Source organism: Arachis hypogaea, chromosome 19 (assembly GCF_003086295.3).
Source record: "Arachis hypogaea cultivar Tifrunner chromosome 19, arahy.Tifrunner.gnm2.J5K5, whole genome shotgun sequence".
Taxonomy (NCBI): Eukaryota; Viridiplantae; Streptophyta; class Magnoliopsida; order Fabales; family Fabaceae; genus Arachis; species Arachis hypogaea.
The window spans coordinates 115,298,418-115,319,451 of record NC_092054.1 but is presented as its reverse complement, the minus strand read 5'-3'; the positions used below and the strand labels follow the sequence as shown (position 1 = coordinate 115,319,451).

General features: G+C 35.6%; 1 protein-coding gene across 1 annotated transcript; it reads right to left on the bottom strand.

Annotated features, from left to right (window-relative positions):
- Window positions 1-18,273: 18,273 nt before the first annotated feature.
- Window positions 18,274-19,650, bottom strand: LOC112778640 (uncharacterized). The gene has a single exon (XM_025822939.1). It carries the CDS (start codon window positions 19,648-19,650, stop codon window positions 18,274-18,276), a length of 1,377 nt encoding a protein of 458 aa, XP_025678724.1.
- Between the last annotated feature and the right edge of the window lie 1,384 nt (window positions 19,651-21,034).

Below are 21,034 nucleotides of genomic sequence, written 5' to 3'. Positions count from 1 at the left end.
TTTTAAATCGTTTTTCATCCATTCTTCGAACGGCATAAACTTCACGAACCCAATTTTTATTTAAAACATCTTGGAAACAAATTGAGGGTCTGGAAGCCAAGTTATAACTTGCCAAAGTTTGACCCAAAACCAAATTTTGAAAAATTCCCAAACCTTCTTTTCATTCAAAAACTCCATCCTTTTCATCACCAAACCTGTATTTTTTTTCAATTCAATATACCCTTCCTCATCATCATAGCAATCACCACAATAAATCTACCTCAAAACAATAATTATACCCATACCATATTCAAATTCATCAACCAAAACCAACCAAAACCATAGTTCACAAATCCTAGGCTTTTAACACAAAATACCCTTTCTCATCATCACAATAACCTCCACAATAGTTATACCTCAAATCAATATTTCACCAATTCACCAATTAATCAACAAGCACCAAACCAAACATGTTCATCAACAAGATGCTAAACATTAAATATACACATGCATTCCAACTTATCCTATGGTCATCTAGCCTAAGTTTTCACAGGACATTATATATTAAATGCAAGAAACCTAAACCATACCTTGGCCGGTTTCCACGTATTGTCCAATGGAACTTACTAAAATAAATACAGCCCCCAAACGTTCAATAAAACAGCTTCCTCCAAGTTCAAATATCCATAATTTCAAGCTCCAATTATTTATTCACAACCTAATACACATTCATAACACATATATACCCAATTTAATACCCAAGGCATAAATTCAGTAAATTAACTAGGATTTATGGTATCCTCACCTTACCCAAGCTTCGTATAAGCAAGAGTGAACGTTTACCTCAAGTTAATTGGATCCTAAAACATCAAAGAGCAGAGAAATTCAATACCTCCACTTAATTTTCAAAAATTGGGGAAGAAATGATGAGAGTGAATAAGCGAGTTACCTATGAAATTGTTCCGATAGAAATGTAGAGTTCGACGCGGTGGTCGCGTGGCCACAAAAGGTGCGGCGATCGAAGCTCGGACGGAGGAGTTACGGTGATTTGAGTTTACCATAAGGGTTAGGGGAAATTTCTTTTTCTTCTCTCCCTGTTTGTGCTTTCAGCGAATCCTTGTTGAAATGGGGAGGAAGAAGCCTCAGCTCATTTAAGTTATGGGCCGGTTGGGCCCACGGGCCCGGTTTGGACCCGGTTCGACCTGTTTGGTCCAATCTTGGGCCGAATTCTTTGAAATTAGTGTCAAAATTCTCGTTTTAATGAGCTCTATCCTAATTTAATATAATATTCGCATTTCTAATTTTCTTTATTAAAAATTAATTTATTGGCTAATTATTTACTACAAAGAATTTTACCCTCAAAATTCAAATGTAGTTACCTGAAAAAAGGTGTGGGTAGTCTTTTTGCATATCTGATTCGAGTTCCCAAGTATGTTCCTCAATACCAGCTCGACTCCAAGCTACTTTTACCAGTGATACTTCTTTTCCGTGCAATCATTTAACGCTAGTGTCATCAATTCTCACCGGGATCACTGGAAATGTTAGATCTTCTCTCACTTGAATCTATTCCAGTTCCGATTCCAGAACATGAATTACGCCAGGAGTATACTTCTGAAGCTGTGACACATGAAACACGTCGTGTAAGTTCGAAAGATACGGTGGTAAAGCGATTCTATAAGCCACCGGCCTAATTCTTTTCAGGATCTCAAATGGTCCAATATAACGGGGATTCAGTTTCTTAGTCTTATTGGCTCTTCCCACTCCAGTGGTTGGTGTAACCTTCAGAAATACATGCTCTCCTTCCTCAAATTCCAAAGGCTTTCGCCTTTGATCAGCATAGCTCTTCTGACGGCTTTGGGCTATAAGCATTTGGCTACGAATCTTCTTTATCTGCTCAGTAGTCTCTGCTATCATCTCAGGCCCTAACAAACTTCTTTCTCTAGCTTCATACCAACATAGCAGAGATTGACATTTCCTTCCATATAAAAAAGCCTCATATGGAGCCATTCTGATGCTCGCATGGTAGCTATTGTTATAAGCAAACTCCACTAGTGGCATATACTGATTCCAACTCGTCGGCTGGTCCAAAATACAAACCCTTAGCATATCCTCTAAGGTCTGAATAGTTTTCTCTGATTGACCATCTGTTTGAGGGCGATACGCAGTACTCAAACTTAACTGAGTCCCAAATGCACTCTGAAAGGCTCCCCAGAACCTTGATGTGAAATGAGGATCTCTGTCGGATATAATGGTGGAAAGCATGCCGTGCAATCTGATAATCTTTTTGATGTACTTTCGAGCTAATTCTTCCATTGTGCAACTTATTCGGATGGGGAGAAAGTGAGCTGATTTTGTTAGTCGGTCCACAACCACCCAAATAGCATCATAACCAGTCCAAGTCCTAGGTAAACCCGTCACGAAATCCATTGCGATACTCTCCCATTTCCATTGTGGAATCTCTAAAGGCTGAAGGGTTCTTGATGGTCTCTGATGTTCGATTTTAACCTTCTGACATCTTAAACATTTAGATACATGCAATGCCACATCTTTCTTCATTCCTGGCTACCAGAATATTGATTTCAGATCTTGATACATTTTAGTGCTTCCTGGATTGATTGAAAACCCTCTCTTATGAGCTTCCTTTAAGATACCTTATCGCAGGTCTCCGACATCTGGAACAATAATCCGGTTCTTGAACCTCCATAAACCATCCTTATCTTCTGACACTCTCCACTGTTTTCCTTGCTCAATTCCTGGCAATACCTTACGTAACACTTCACCATCTTGATGAGCCTTCAGATGTTCTGATTTAAAATCACTTGAAATTTGCAACTAACTCAAACACAAAATTCCAGATTCTTCCCTAACTCCTAGTTTCAAACCTTGAAATGCCTTTAATAACTTTTCTTCCCGTAGCATCATTCAAGCTGCATACAAAGACTTCCGACTCAGGACATCCGCCACAACGTTCACTTTTCCAGGATGGTAATTCAATTCAATATCATAATCTTTCAGAAGCTACATCCACCTCCTCTGATGCATATTCAACTCTTTCTACTCAAATAGATACTTCAAACTCTCATGGTCTGAGAAGACGTGAAACTTAACGCCATAGAGATAATGCCTCCTGATTTTCAAAGCAAACACAACAGCAGCAAGTTCTAAGTCATGAGTCGGGTAGTTCATTTCATGCGGCCTTAATTGCTGAGAGGCATATGCTACAACATTTCGGTGCTGCATCAGAACGCACCCCAAACCCTTTAATGATACATCACAGTACACTTTAAACAGTTCACTTGGCTCAGGCAATACCAACACGGGTGCAGTAGTTAACCTTTGCTTCAATGCTTGAAAACTCTCCTCGCACTCCGAAGTCTAGACAAAAGGCGTATCATTCCTAGTCAACTTAGTTAAAGGTCTGTGAAAATCCCTTAATGAATCTCTGATAATACCCTGCTAAACCTAGGAAACTCCTGATCTCTGTCACTGAAGTTGGTCGCTCCCAATTCATCACTGCTTCTACCTTAGCTGGATCCACAGCTATTCCCTGCTTGCTTACTATGTGACCGAGAAACTTCATCTCACTCTTCCAGAACTCGCATTTAGATAACTTAGAATATAACTTCCTGTCCTTCAGAATTTGCAGTACAGTTCGCAAGTGATCAGCATGCTCTTCCTTAGTCTTAGAGTAAACAAGTATATCATCAATGAAGACAATAACAAACTTATCCAAGTACGGCCGGAAAAACCTGTTCATATAATCGATGAATACTGCCGGAGCATTGGTTAACCCGAAAGACATCACCGTATACTCATAATGACCATAACGTGTCCTAAAAGCAATTTTCGGAATATCTTCACTTCTATCCCTTATCTGATGATACCCGGATCGCAAATCAATTTTAGAGAACACACTGGCACCCTATAACTAATCCATTAGATCATCGATTCTAGGTAACAGATATTTATTCTTCACAGTAATCTTATTCAGTTGCCGATAATTGACACACAAGCGCATACTCCCGTCCTTCTTCTTTACCAGTAAAACTGGCGCTCCCCACGGAGAAACACTTAGTCGAATAAAATACTTACCCAATAGATCTTCCAGCTGAGCTTTCAGTTCAACTATTTCTAAAGGTGAAATCCTGTAAGGAGTAATCGAAATCGGACCGGCTCCAGGCACCAACTCAATTACGAACTCAACCTCCCGGTTAGGTGGAAATTCATTAATATCATCCGGAAACACGTTTGGAAATTCACATACAACCGGAATCTGCTCTAAACTCTGATCGTCACCTGATACTCTCACAGTTAATAACATAATACCCTGACATTTAGTTCCAGAACAATTTACTATCATAAAGTTCAAATAGTAAATGTTCACCATAACCGGCGCTTCCGACCCTTCTGGTATAAACTGTACTGATTTTTCAAAACAATCAAGCAAAACATGATTCAAAGATAACCAATCCAATCCCAAGATGAGATCAAGACCAGTCATTGGTAAACAAATAAAATCATACACAAATTCACGTTGTTGTACTCAAAATGGAACTTGTGGACATCCTAACCTAGTCACCATAGCTTCATGAGTAGCATTATGCACTTTTAAATCATAACCTAAAAGCACCATTCTCAATCCTAGTTCATTACCTTTTCAAATGCAATAAATGAATGTGTTGATCTTGAATCAAATAAAGCATTCAAGATTTTACCAGCCATTTCACAGTTACCTCTAATCAGTGTCTCAGATCCCTCGACACCTGCTGCAGAAGTGGTGTACACTCTACCTGGCTGCTGTACCCTACCAGTCTCATACTTCTTCTTCTCCAAACAATTACTGGCCAAGTGCCCGGGCTGTCTACAAAAATAGCATACCCCAAGTCCTGATCTGCACAGAACTCCAGGATGGTACTCCCCGCACCTCTGGCAGTTCAAATCCTGCTGTGGCTACTTTCCAAACCTTCTTCCTTGATTAACATTAGTATTCAGCTTTTTGTAACTGCCCTGGCCTTGATTCTGCCGTGGAACAAAGCCTCTACACTTGAAGTTCCTACCTCTCAGAGCAAAGTTTCTCCCTGAAGTCCTTTGAAAAGGCACCCTCAAACTTTCTTTCTCTACTACCGCCTTTCTCACACATTCCTTAGCCATCCTACTCTTATTCACTAATTCAGAGAACACTCTGATCTCCATTGGGGCTACGAAGCTCAGAATATCGCTTCGAAGACCCCCCTCATATTTAATACATTTTCACTCAGCAAAATCTTCAGACGCACCTTGACAGATACGAAAAAAGCGACATAACTCCTCAAACCCGCTAGTATACTCAGTAACAGTCATTTGGCCTTGTTTTAGTTGCATCAGTTTAAGTTCATTGGTGTTTCTAACCGAATTAGGAAAGTATTTCTTATAGAACTCTGTTCAGAAGACCTCCCAAGGAATCGCAGCGCCATCTGGCTGCAGGATACGTCGTGTTCCCTGCCACCAATACTGAGCCTCGCCTTGCAGCTGATAAGTTCCAAACTCAACCCATTGCTCCTCGGGAACCTGTTGAGCCTGCAGTGCCCGTTCCATAGCCTGAATCCAATTGTCTGCATCAGTGGAATTTGAGGTTCCCCTGAAGGTCAGAGGGTGAACTTTCAAAAATGTTGCAAGTGTCATAAGGGCTTCTTCATCATTATTGTTCCCATGATTACCTTAGTTTATCTGATTACCCAGTGCCTCGGTTGTCACCTGCATAGTTGCAACCATATTTTCTAGGGCAACCATAAAGTCTATTGGATCATTCCCTGCCAGGCCAGGAGTAACGGTGCCTATCCTACCTCTACCTCGCCCGTAACCGCGTTCGCGAGTCGACATCTGGTCCCTATACACACCAAACAAGTGATATTAAGTTGATCAGTCTCAATATCGCAGGTCTTATGCTTTAAGTTCCAAATGCATGCTCACAAACGTTTATGCCATGTATATTAGTCAGATATCCTAATAGCACATAGACACATATACAGAGAATGCACAGAAGCATAATCAGTCCGTCTTTCAGGCTCTATAGGAACGAACTGCTCTGATACCATAATGTAACACGCTACCACACTCAGCCTTACGCTTAAGCCGTAAAACAGAGATGAAGGGGTATTACGACCTCTAAAATAAAAAGTGTACATATAATAGTAGAAGAATATAATAAACTAGGAGCCTTGAAGGACAGATAAAATAAAAATCGCGAATTAAAATGCAATGTTTAGAAAACGAGTTAACTTGCGTACTAAGAAAACTTTAACTATCGAGCATAAGATAACAGAAGTAGGAATAGAGGGCCAAAGGTACAAAATAACAAGCTCCTAACTCAGCCCGCGAAGTCAAGACTGGCTGGAGAATATTTACATATATATATACATATCCAAAACCCAAATTTACATAAACAAAATCCTGTCTCTCCATAAGCCTCTAAGAGGATCAAAAGGAACAAGTCATGTGGAGAGAATACTAGGCACACACACACACACAGATATATATATATATATATATATATATATATATATATATATATATGTATATGTATATGTATATGACTATACAATCCAAAAAGTAACCCAATAACCACTTTGCTTCAAGAGCTCAGACGCCTAAGGAGGTGCCTCTCGACCTGCATCTAAAAAACAACAACATAATATGGGGTGAGAACCAGAGGTTCTCAGCATGGTAAAGGTGCCACACATATAAGATATAAGGTCCTAGGAATGCCAGAGACAATCCTAGAACACCGATACTCAGATTATAAAGCTTAAAGTATTAAACAGAAGCCTAAAAAGGTGGTTCTCTAAGAGTAACTAAGCCTATCTTAACTCAATCTTGAGTCTAAATCCCATTGCCTTTCCTCCATACCTCCATCTCTAACAACATATCACAGACAAACAAGCAGATAAAGGCAAGCACAAGAAGGTTACAAGTACTGCAGGTAACAAATATACATTTAACATAACAAATACACTTAGGCATACCCAGTTAATGCACAAACAAGTAATTCAAGTAATATGCACATAAGCATGCCTGTCCTATGGCTGATGAGTCTCATCTGTCATTTATCAAGCCAGCCCGACAAGTCCGGGTTGCTAAACCTTTGGACTGTCCCTTGACGTGCATCCCCAAGAGTTTATGCATAGCTTTTTCTCATATATATATCAAATCGCTCAATGGGGGAACCATTCCCGGGAATTTACAAGTGTCCGATCACCCTTACATCGTAGGGTCAACAGAGTATTGAATTTTTGACTTGGTACACGTGGTGGCAAGCCACGGTACTCTACCCAAGGAATCTCATATCTCAGATCATTTGATTATTCAAGCCAAGTATCACACATGATCATCTGTAACATTTTATAATCAATTCATCACTTTTCATCTTTACTTCACCTCTAACTTATCCCCATTTTCTAACTTCATCTGATTATCAGCTTTAATACTATTATCTATGACTAAAGGAATGAAAATAGAGGTTTAAAAGTTTGAAATAGAGTTTAAAACTCAAAAAAATCATGTTTGCTGAAAAAGGGGGCACGCGTACGCGTGGCTCACGCATACGCGTAGGAGTGTAATAAAGCAGCTCGCGCGCACATCTCCTTACCATGCGTACGCGTGGACATGCATGTTGACCTATTATGCGTACGCATAGGGATACTCACGTACGCACAGTCAAATTTTTCATACCACGCGTACGCGTGGACATACGTTTTTCCAAAAACCTGATTAGGCAGAAAGCTGCAAAATTATATAATTTTTAACCAAATTTCCAACGCACATAACTTAATCATTTTAAATCGTTTTTCATCCATTTTTCAAATAGCATAAACTTCACGAACCCAATTTTCATTTAAAACAAGTTGGAAACAAATTGAGGGTCCGGAAGCAAAGTTATAACTCGCCGAATTTCGGCCCAAAACCAAATTTTGTGAAATTCCCAAACCTCCTTTTCATTCAAAAACTTCATCCTTTTCATTACCAAACCTGCATTTTTTTCAATTCAATATACCCTTCCTCATCATCATAGCAATCACCACAATAAACCTACCTCAAATCAACAATTATACCCATACCATATTCAAATCCATCAACCAAAACCAACCAAAAACCATAGTTCACAAATCCTAGGCTTTTAACACAAAATACCCTTTCTCATCATCACAATAACCTCCACAATAGTTATACCTCAAATCAATATTTCACCAAATCACCAATTAATCAACAAGCACCAAACCAAACATGTTCATCAACAAAATGCTAAATATTAAATATACACATGCATTCCAACTTATTCTATGGTCATCTAGCCTAAGTTTTTACAGGACATTATATATTAAATGTAAGAAATCTAAACCATACCTTGGCCGGTTTCCACGTATTATCCAATGGAACTTACTAAAATAAATACAGCTTCCAAACGTTCAATAAAACAGCTTCCTCCAAGTTCAAATATCCATAATTTTAAGCTCCAATTATTTATTCACAACCTAATACACATTCATAACACATATATACCCAAGGCATAAATTTAGTAAATTAAATAGGATTTATGGTATCCTCACCTTACCCAAGCTTTGTATAAGCAAGAGTGAACATTTTTCTCAAGCTAATTGAATCCTAAAACATCAAAGAGCAAACAAATTCAATACCTCCACTTAATTTTCGAAAATTGGGGAAGAAAAATCTGAGAGTGAATAAGCGAGTTACCTATGAAATTGTTTTGGTAGAAACGTAGAGCTCGACGTGGTGGTCGCGTGGCCCGCAAACGGTGCGGCGATCGAAACTTGGACGGAGGAGTTACGGTGATTTGAGTTTACCGTAAGGGTTAGGGGAAATTTCTTTTTCTTCTCTCCCTGTTTGTGCTTTCAGCGAATCCTTGCTGAAATGGGGAGGAAGAAGCCTCGGATCTTTTAAGTGTTGGGCCGGTTGGGCCCACGGGTTCGATTTGGGCCTGGTTCAACCAGTTCAGCCTGTTCGGTCTAATCTTGGGCCGAATTCTTCGAAATTAGTGTCAAAATTCTCGTTTTGATGAGCTCTATCCTAATTTAATATAATATTCACATTTCTAATTTTCTTTATTAAAAATTAATTTATTGGCTAATTATTTACTAACTAAGTAAATAGAGGTTTGTGCACCCAAATCCAGTCCAGGACATGAGGCAAATGCAAGTTGAGATAGTAAACCCTCTCATTTTCGTCGGCAAGCACCAACTCGTACTACCCCGCCGCTTCACCACCTAACACAGTCGCTTCATCACGGAGCCTCTAGAGGTCCCCTCGTCCAATCAAGAGGGCGTGTCCGAAACGTCGGACATTACCCAATGCTAACAATTTGGGATACCCCCGCTAGAAAGATAGGACCTGGGTTCTCATGAACTCTCCTCCGTCGCACCATACTTATATCCAAATAGGATTTTTCACTGCTAGCCCACTACCTAGAAACGCAAACATACAGGAAATTCCTAAACGATACTAAAATCACAATTGATGCATCCTGCCAAAATCCTTAAAACCATGCCAAACGCAATACCCCAGTCAACCTTTCCCCATTGATAAACACAGAAGCATGCAAAAATATATAAACAGTAATCAAAACAAAAATGCAGAAGCAAAATAAAGCGATCAGAGTGACAAAACACACCAATCAGGTTCTCATTAAGCGAGTGAAAGGAAGGAAGCAGTAATGAGCAAAGGGGCACAACACCAAAAGCCCACTAAACGTTCAAGTAGAGCACATTAGCAAAGAAATTTGCAGAGAAATTTTGTTAGAAAGTAAAAGAATGAAGAAGGAGAAGTAGTAGATGCAAATGAAAATAAATAAACCTCCCAATGTTTCATAAAGAAATACGGAAGGGTGGAAGGCAAAAAGGGAAAAAAAGGAAACTTCTCTCCTCCCACTAAGTATCATTATGACGCATTGGGAACCGCAACGAACGAAACCCCTTAGAAGAAACGCGACAACCAAGCAAACCGAACATGTGTGAACCCCCGATCTTGGCCGTAAAACACGAGACCTCATCATCCTATTTCCGATAGACACGAGGAACTTCTGACCTAAAGAGCTGTCCCTAAAACGGTCAAAAACTCGGCCTGATTCTCCGACCTCGGCCAAGACAACTCGGACAGCACTACATGCTAGACTCACGACGAGACTAATCCTTACAAGCAACGAGATTGAGCAAGCACACTCTCTCGCTTCAAGGGCAACTGTTCCAGACCCGACTCTTGGATCCCGAATCGGAGCAGTTACAACTCAGTTACACGGGCCGAACCATCAATATGGTCTATACCAGCCTATTAGCCACAAATTCCTAACTAATTAAACATTCGAATTCAAATACTTCCTTATCTTAGTCCACAAGATAAAGATAAGATAACGACACAAACTATATAAAAGGAGCCAAAAGCTTCTTTAGGTACGTTACACATTCCTAACCCTCACTTATACCTCTCAGATCCATTCTGACTTAAGTTTCGGAGTGTCTTTGCATGTACCACCCCCGCCATTCCAAAAATATCCAATCCCATCATCACCCAAAATCGATAAGTCCCTAATCCATCTCACAACTCGTACTAACAACTTTCAGTATAGATCCCTATGAGATGGATATTTTTATTTCCATTTCTGTCTCCATTTATTTGCAGAAATTAAATCTTCGTTCCTGTAAAAATTTTGCAAGTCTCCATCTAATCTTCGGTCATAAATAATCTCTACCAGTATCTACTTTCACGCTCTTTTTACCATTTCTATAAATCATAATATCTGGTTAATAATAATAATAATAATAATAATAATAATAATAATAATATTAATATTATTATTATTATTATTATTCCCTATAAGTGGACTTACTCGCAAATAATTTTTCTGACCTATTTTATTTTTTAGATTTATATTATTTCTAGCTCGGCACTCCATTAGTAATGTTTCATGAACCAGACGCAAAAGCGTGTTTAGATGACGGTGATTGATAAATTAAATCAGTCTTTTAAGGAAAAATAAAAATAGAGTTAATGGTTAAATTAGTTTTTAAAAAATAATTTTTTTTATTTTATTTTTGAAAAATTTTATTGATTAAATTAATTTTTAAAAATTATAAATTAATTATTTTTGTTTTTCTATCACTCAATTAATAATTTTCGTTAATGATTAATGAAATAAAATGTAAATTAATAGTATATATAATATTTAATATTTTCAATTGGATACTGAACAAATATTTTTATATGAAAATCTATCAATTTAAAAAAATTATATTTCTAACATAATCTAACAACACTAAATTTATAGGTTTTCATAAATATATTTGTTTAATATCTAATTGAATATGTTTGGTGTCATATATAATGTGAGTTAATATTTTCTATTAGTAATTGTTGACCAAAACTGATAATTGAGTGAGTTAAGAACAAAAATGATTAATTTATAATTTTTAAAAGATTAATTTAATTAATAAAAATTTTTTAAAATAAATTTAAAGAATATAATGAGTCATCTTTTAAAAATTAATTTGATTGTTAATTCATAAAAATATGTCAAATATTTATTGAAAAAATATATAAGAAAAAAAAAGATAAATCCAAGGAAATTATTATATATTTCTTATAATGTTATTGAAATTCGTCCATTAATTTGAAGACGTCAAATAGTTTAATACTTATATTTAATGATTTTTATATTTAATACTTATTAATTTAATATATAAATTAAATGTATTTTGAATATCTTATGCTCATAGAAGGTAGTATTCAATAATAATTTTCTTATGAATCAATAACAAAGATTGTTAAAAGTCTATTTTAAGAATGCCTAAGTGCCTAACATACAATTCTGTTAGAGAAACTAAAGTATGAAAGCAGTAGACACAAATTCTCATGGCAACAGAATACAGATCCCGAAAACTTTTACTATATAAATTAGCTGTAGTTTTTAAAGATCATCAATTTACAAATAATTATTGGATTTACTTTAAACACACTGATAATATAGTAATTTTCCACAAACTATCAGATTAATCAGCTATTACAAACAATTATTTTCCCTATATTTTGAATAGTCATTCGAATTTCAAATTTTTAATAATTAGTTAACAATATATAATAATTTTTATCTTGCCAATTCATATCTTTTAAATTCTTTTTTACTAATATATTTAAATATAATTTTTATTTATATACATTGATATTATAAAATATAATAACAAGAAGAATAATTATACAATGAAGGGGTTTTTGCGTAAAAAAAAAAATAAAGAGAAGTGTATATAATATACTTTAAAAAAATTTAAGAAAAAATAACACATTTTTTTTAGATAAATATATAACTATTTATCAAAGTGAATCTTTATCTCTATTATTTTTCTTCCATAGCGTAACGTATACCTAACAATAATAATAGATAGTAGAGAGTCAAATTAATTTTAAAAAAAAAAAAACATGTATGTGGATGCGTACGTGATGGAACATAATAACACACTACTGTTTTTGGAACTTGTAATGGGGTAGTATATTTGTGCCAATGTGAAGAAGAAAGATAACTGAGAAAGTAGGTTTTGGGATGATGAATGGCACATGTATACTTGGAGTGAAAAATGGTATCTTTTCTATAAGAATTTAAAAAATCATGTTCAAACTTTCTTTCCTCATCATAATTTCCTTAACAATACTTTAGGGATAATTCATTAGCTACACGAAACTTTTAAGATAATCCCTAAAATCATTTTCATTATTGTTGCCACACTAACTCACATTTTTCTTCTTTGCACACGCACAACCACTTATAAGAATAAGACACATGTATGTAGCTTGCACATTAAATTATGTAACTTAACAAACTTTTAAATGATCCTCTTTAATTAGATTATTTTTTCCAACGACGTACATAATTATATTATATTCCATTAGAAGAAAGACCACCCACAAGTTGCTCGAACGAGCATGTTTTTAGTCAATTGATCTAGTTCTAAAATTTATGCAAAATTAGTTATAAAGACTGGGTAAAATTTCAAGTAATACGTCTCTACTTAGTTATATTTATCTAATTAACCATTGTTTCCTTAAACTTAAATCATTTTCATTGTTGTCTATTGGATTGTGTTTTGCATCTTTTTTCTTTTCTTTTGTTCTTTTCCTCCTTTTATGGTGATATCCAGGTCAAACTTCAAAACGATTATTACTAACATATATTTTATGAGTGAAAAAAAAATACATAGCTATATATAAATGGTACGAATCTCCACATACTTCATGTTTCCCCCCTTAATAGACATCTAGCTACATATTTGATGATTTTGCTATTTGATCTTATACCATAGTTTGTAAGTACTCACAAGGCTAAAGTAATGTTTTGATAATCAAATATTTCAAAAATCAAAATCTTTAATTTTTTTTAAGAATTATCTCTAAGATTACAGTACTTTTTTATATGGGTATTTTATTAAAAAATATTAATTTTTAGACAAATTAATTCTTAATGAATCTTTTATGCTAACGCTAACTCTAAATTCAAATTTAATCTCCAACCAAACCCTACTAACCATATCCACCCCCATCCACCAATCCTCCATCATCATCATCATCCCTAGTGTCATTCTACTCTTTTTTATGTTCATTAACCCCTTTGTTTTTTTTTTTCTATTTATCGTTATCATTAGAATTAATAGTACTATCTATACTTACATATATTAAATTCGCTCCTATCACTATAACAATTCCAGCAGATAGCGGCAGTTATGGGGCCATATTGTGACGGTTAAACCAAACGCTAGAAGATAGGCCGTGGGTAAACGATTAGCAGCGGTTTTAACTAACCGCTGGAATAACCGCCGCTAAACGTGTATCAATTTTGTGGCGGTTTGCAACTGCCGCTAAATAGCAAATAAACGAAAACAACATTTGTTTTGCGGCGAGCGGAAAAAGAAAGTCGATTGAATCTTGGTAATTGAGTGAAGAAGCTCTCAGCGAAGAACAACCCCTAAATCTCAGAAGTATTGAATCGGGATCCGATCTCTTTTGGTTCTAAACCGCCGCCAAATTTTAGCATTTCCGTTCATAGTTATTAGAATCGAACTGGACCATCCAGTAGTCCAACCGATTCAATCGTTAAACCCGCACCTCCACCAATAGACCCACAATGTCATGTTACCACCAATCGAAATGTCTCTTCGATGTATATAGCGCTAATAATTATATATATCATATGAACACATTTGATTGCCACACAATTTTTTGTTGTATACTTTATATCTAATCATAGTTATTATAGGCACCTTATATATTGGGTAAAATGCACAATTAAATCAAATGAAAGACCAAATTACACAATTCTACCAAATTGAAAAATATTACCAAGATCTCCCAAAAGCACATTCTTATGTAATTCGAATCAGTCTCAAATTAGACAAACCAACACTAATTCGAATTAGTCCTATTCGAATTAGTAGTAATGCTTGTAATTCGAATTTGTCCAATTTGAATTATGCTTGCATGTAGTCTTAGGGTAGTTCGAATCAGAGTGATTCGAATTATGTATGCTAGGACGTCCCTAGTAATTCGAATAATGGGTCAGCTTTGAATTAATTTTTCACCATAGTAGATCGAATTAATTTACATCTATTTATATATGATCCAAGCGTATATAAAGAATACAATAAAGAGTATATTTAATAATATCCATAATGAATTCAATAAAGAGTACATTCAATCATAAATAAAAAAAATAATAATTATAAATATTTTTTATAAATTATTAAAAATCAAATATTTTCTAAAAATATTTATTAAGATTTAGAATTTAGTCTTTACTATTTAAAATTAGTGAAATATTTGCCAAAATCATTGGTCAGTTAGCATTATTGAATCTATTAACCACGATAATATGAAGATGATTGATTGGTTTTCATATAAAAATATTTTTATTCTATTTAGTATTTAATTCTGATAAAATATTAATTAATTTTTAATTTAGTTATTATGAATTCTTATATCTAAGAATACAAGTTAAGATTGTTATTTAAAATGTTTTAAAATTTTTTATTTTAATAAATGCTCAACAAATCATTAAAATAAAAAAAGTAAAATTTAAAATTATAATTTTGGTAATATTATAAAGTTTTGAATTTTTAATGACTTGTAGAAAATATTTTTAATTATTATTTTTAATATTTTATAGAAAATATTTATAATTATTATTTTTAGAAAATGTTTGATTTTTAATTAGTTTAAAGTATGATTTTATTTTCTTCTTTTACATCCATATTTGAATGTAAATTTAAATGTCAATAAAGTAAACAAGAAAATTTTATTGGTAAATTTGTTCACATGAGTTAACATATATAGCTTATTTAACTTGTGAATTTTTTTTTTAGGTAAAACAAATGTAGAAAAAGTGTTACGAGTTTAAGTAACAATGATTTAAACATATGTAGCTTAAGATAGTAGTGTTATTTAACTAGATTATACCCAGATGGTTATTACTAAAAAAAACATTGCAATATGTGGTAATACACATTTTGCGGCGGTTTAAACAAAACTGCCGCAAAATGTAGAAAAATAACTCACCCAACGGTACATATAGCGGCGATTTTCGAAAAGATGCCGCTAAATGCAAGCCTGATTGAAATATAGCGACGGTTCGAGAAAAACCGCTGTTAAATGTAGTCCTGATTGCCACCCCCAACCAATAACCGCTGCTATATGTGCCGGGTGCCGCAGGTTTCCGTTTTGCGGCGGTTTTATAAAACCGCCGCAAAATTTTCGCCGCTATCTGCCGAAATTGTTGTAGTGATTAAATTATTAATTAAGTAGAATTAGGTTTGAGTGTTGAATAAACTCTATCCACTCAATTCGCACTCTTAATATATCATGTGAATATTCACAAGAATATATATATATATATATATATATATATATATATATATATATATATATATATATATATATATATATATATATATATATATATATATAACGAGTAAAGATTTAAATTTAAATTATTGTCTTATACACAAATAGTCATTATCACTAAGCTAGTAATTCAATTTGCTAATTATAGATAAATAATATTTAATATTATGAGATGTGAAAGGACTAAATATTATGTTTGGGTAAAAATAAATTTGTTTTGCAGGTCAAATTGAGAAAATTAGGAAGCGAGTAGAGTTCGAGTTGAATTAGGATCAAGTTGAAATTTAAACCTTGCTCTAACCATTCCACCCCTAAGTATCATCAACACTCTCTAGTCTCTTTGCCTCTAGTCTTTCTTCTCTTTTCCTTTTTGTTTCGCTCATTCTCAACATGGTTGTCAATTCAGGTCTCCTAAACCAAATCACCTCTCTTTCCCTCTTTATTACCCAATTTATTTTTATTGTTATTGATTTTGGCTGTGTGTGGCAATGGGATAAAGATTAGAGATGATAACAGTTGGTATCTAGTTCAGATAGGATAAGAGTAATAGCGACAATAGGTGGTGGTGAAGGGTTAAAATTGGATAAAATGCGATTAGGAATCTGAGTTTAACATTAGGGTTAGGACGGTGGAATTCAACAAAGACGAACATATTCAAAAATCAATGTTTCTTATCGGAAGAATCATTTCAAAATTTATTGTGTTAGAAATTTGTTGAAAATTCTTAGAATTTCTTAATCCAAAACCATCCATATTAAATCATTGAGAACGAAATACTTGAATTTGGAAGCATACTTGAATTCGTGAACATGATTAAAAGAGTTTGGTTCTTTGATTTTTCTCAACCAAAGCCTTTTGTATCCCTAATAGGGCTGAATCACAGCTCCTCTTATGGAAAAAGGGCCGCAAAGACAGTTTTGATATGTTGGGAACCAAAATCCTTAAGTCATTATTTATATTTAAGTGCAGTATCCATTAAACTCTAATGGCCAAATAAAATAGTATCTATGATTTTATTCTCATTAATTCCAAATCAAAAGTAATTATGACTTATTCAATTCAGCATTTATAACAATAAATAATATCACCATTATATAAGTCATTTAATGTGAAATAGCATAATTTGTGATTATATAATTGATATATACACGAACAGACCACCTTCTTCCATAACGGACACTCCTCTTTAGAGAATCTCCACCACCATTTAAACAGAAGAGCTGAATTTCGAATCATAGCATCCCCAACCTCCAACCCACCTAGCTTTTTAGGAGTCTGAACCACTTCCCACTTAACCAAAGCCATGCCACTCTTTCCATCCTATTTACTCCATAGAATTTTCCTCTGTAAGGAGATCAGTTTCTCTGCAATAGCCTTTAACATCTTATACAGGCTCAGATAATAAACCGGTAAGCTATTTAACACAGATTTGATAAGTACCAATTTACTGGCCTTATTGAGAATCTTGGCCTTCTAGAGACTAAGCTTCTCCTCTACTTTGTCTATTACTGGCATCCACGTCTTAACCAACCTTGGGTTTGCTCCTAGCGAAATGCCCATATATTTAACTGGTAGATTGGCTTGCTTACAGCCCAACACACTACACATACGTCGTACCCACTGCTCATCACAGTTAACAGGAATCAAGCTAGATTTATCAAAGTTAATACATAAACCTGACATCAACTGAAAGCATCGAAGCAACCTCCTATAGTTCTTGATAGTATCTTCCTCAGGAGGGCAGAATAAAACATTATCATCTGCAAACTGTAGATGCGATAACTCAATATGATCTCTCCCAACCAACAACGGCGATATGCGACCGTTCCTTACAGCCTCTCCAATCATCCTATGTAGGACATCAACAACAAGTACAAAGAGAAATGGGGATAGAGGATCCCCTTGCCTCAGGCCCCTCTCCATCTTGAATGGCTTGAACGGCGAGCCATTTATCAACACTGACATAGAGCACGTGCTGACACACTCCATCATCCATCCCCTCCATCTATGACCAAATCCCATCTTCTGTAATACAAGGTCTACAAAACTCCACTTGACTCTATCATATGCTTTCTGAAAATCTAGCTTTATTATTGCCGCTTCCTTCTTCCTCTGTTTGATCCACTAAACCGTTTCGCATGCAATTAGAGCCCCGTCATGAATCTTCCGACCCTTAACAAAAGCACTCTGTGTCTTGCCTACTAGCCCTGGCATAACATTTCTCATTCTTCTAACCAGTATCTTCGATATTACCTTATATACACACCCCACCATGCTAATCGGACGCAGATCTTTGATTTTCTTAGCACCAGTAAACTTGGGTGCCAACGCCACCCATGTGACATTAGCATCAGGCGGCAACCTTGAAGATTAGAAAAAGCCCAATACCGCTGCCGTGAAATCCGAGCCTATATCAGTCCAACACTTCTTTATGAAGTTCATGTTGTAACCGTCACATCTTGGAGCCTTGGACGATTCACAATAATCCCACACTGCCTCTTTAACCTTTTCGGGTGACGATAGTAACTCTAAAGCAAGAGAATCTTCCTCGCTGATCCTTTCCACCAGACCATCTCTGAAGCCCACCTCAAGAGACCTCTCTTGATGATATAAGTCTTTATAAAACTCCCTGATGGTAATTTTAATCTTAGCTTGATTCCTTACCAATCTTCCATTAATAACTAACGTATCAATCCTATTATTTCTCCGTCTCACAGAAGCTAAGTTGTGGAAGTATCTCGTACTTTTATCCATGTCCTTTGCATGCCTCGACCTTGACATCTGCTTCCAATGTAATTCTTTCCTCACATACCATTTCCCGCAACAAGTAACTAACGCCTTTTTTCTTGCTTCCACCGTCCCATCATAACTCCCATTACCGACCATGTCATCAATCTTCTGAATCTCTTCCTCAAACTTCAAAATTTTCTTGTCCATATCACCAAAGTTGTCCTTATGCCATTTCCCCAAAGGAACCGTCAACGCCTTCAGTTTATCGGTGAATTGTACCTCTCCCAACCATTTCCATTCCTCCCTGACCATCCTTAAGAATCCTTCATGAGTAAACCATGAATCCAGACTTCGGAACGGCCTCGATCCATCTCTTAGCCTCTTCTCTTCTACTATGATAGGGTAGTGATCTGACAAACCCCGTGGACCGCCTCTCAAACGAGTCTCTGGAAATGCCTCCAGCCATTTCAAACTAACCAAAACTCGGTCAATACGGCTGCATGACTGTCCTCTAAACCATATAAACTTACGGTCTGAAATCGGCAGGTCTACCAAACCCATGTCGTGTATCCAATTCTTATAGTCTTGTGCCGACAAAGGTAAGCTTTCTAAGGCTCGCCTTTCTTCCACTTGTCTAATCTCGTTAAAGTCCCCCAGAAAACAACAGGCACCTGGACATAAACCACCTATGTAACTCAGCTCCTCCCACACAACACGTTTCTCATCTCTAGTGTGAGCACCATAAACCAAGAAAAACGCACAGTTAATAGAATTCTCTGTCAGTATCCCTTCAACACATAGCCATCGCTCACCTTTATAGCAATTTCCCATTTTAAAGAAACCATCATCCCACATTAGTAACAACCCACCAGATACACCATCAGACTCCACATACTCCCACTCCGCACAACCGTTCCTCCAAATTTTCAAAACATCAAACCTTGTCACTAACTGTCTTTTAGTCTCTACCAAACCTAACATATCTAACCTATGTTTTCTCTTAAGTTCTTTCACCATTCTCAACTTCCCATCACCCCTTAACCACCTACTATTCCATGAACTAATAATAATTTTAAATTATTATTGCACACTTTTTTGGTATTTTTGGGTTTGCTCTGTCTTGCTTTAGCCTTCTATTTTGTCAATCTTCTTTTTTGAGCAATCTCTTCATTCTATTCTTGGAGGATAGCCATAATGTCATCTTCTTCATTAAGCAGCATTGCTCCGGATTCTTTCGCTAGCTCCCATGTCTTCCGATTTTCCAGCAGTTGTTCATCCAAAGTTACATACTCATTGCTACTGTCCTCATCATCGTTGGCATGTTCTTGTTCCCCTTTATGGTTGTCTCTGTCAAAGTATCCCTCCTTCACATTTTGAACCGACGGATTTCTGTCACTAACCAAATTAATTCCCACACTTACCTTCGCTAAATCTGCATTACCACCAATTGTTACATGATAGGCATCATTACTGTGTCTGTCCACTTCATCGGCCCCTTGAACCTCCTCCAAAAGCGTCACTGCCCCCTCCACCCTGTCAGCCTATTTTTCCATCCCAGAAGCCCTTGCCACCACTGATTTAGCTACTGTTACAGACTTCCTCTCACCAGCGATGCTGATCATACCCGCCGTACAACCAGCGAGCAATGGGGTGCCATCAACCTCGGTCAGCCTCCGCCTCAAGTTTGTTCCTCCGACGGTCGCCGCGCAGCCTTCTTTTTCATCGCTCATGGAACCGTCGCACTTCTCCATGTCGTCCTCTTCCAACCTGTATACGTGGCTGCGCGCTTCATCACCTACAAAAAAATTATTTTGACAGCATAATGTTAAATTAATTTATTTTAAAACTAAATCTTTAAAATAATTAGACATATTAATATAAATTATTACCAATTTCCTTGCCTAACGAGAAATTGAAATTGCACCTTAACTTTATTAGAAATTTTCTTATATAATAAAAAATTAAGATGCATGCAATAAATTATCAATTTCTATGTTTAACCTAAAAATTGAATCCACTCTAAACATCATAAAGGATTCAAATTACAAAGGAGATTCAACAATTTTTTTTATATATACCAAAATAAATCATACAATAATATTTAAAATTCGTCCACACAAATTAAATCCAAACATGAGGAAAGAATAGACAAAAAAAAAGAAACCTCCGTCGAAATAATACTCACAATAATTTTCTAAAACTAAATTGAAGAAATAAATATCATTTATGTGCTTGAAAGTGTGACACTGCATTATTTGAGACAAAAACTGTATTACCCTTTATTTTGTTTATAATCTTGACTTCTCCAATAATAACTAAATTAAAAATTGTTTTATGTCAATTTCATGACAATATATATATATATATCATTACAAATCCTTTTAACGTATATGTCTCAAAA

Bases quoted from the DNA above. Each gene is read 5' to 3' on its own strand.
- LOC112778640 (XM_025822939.1), bottom strand. From the start codon at position 19,650: ATGGTGAAAGAACTTAAGAGAAAACATAGGTTAGATATGTTAGGTTTG.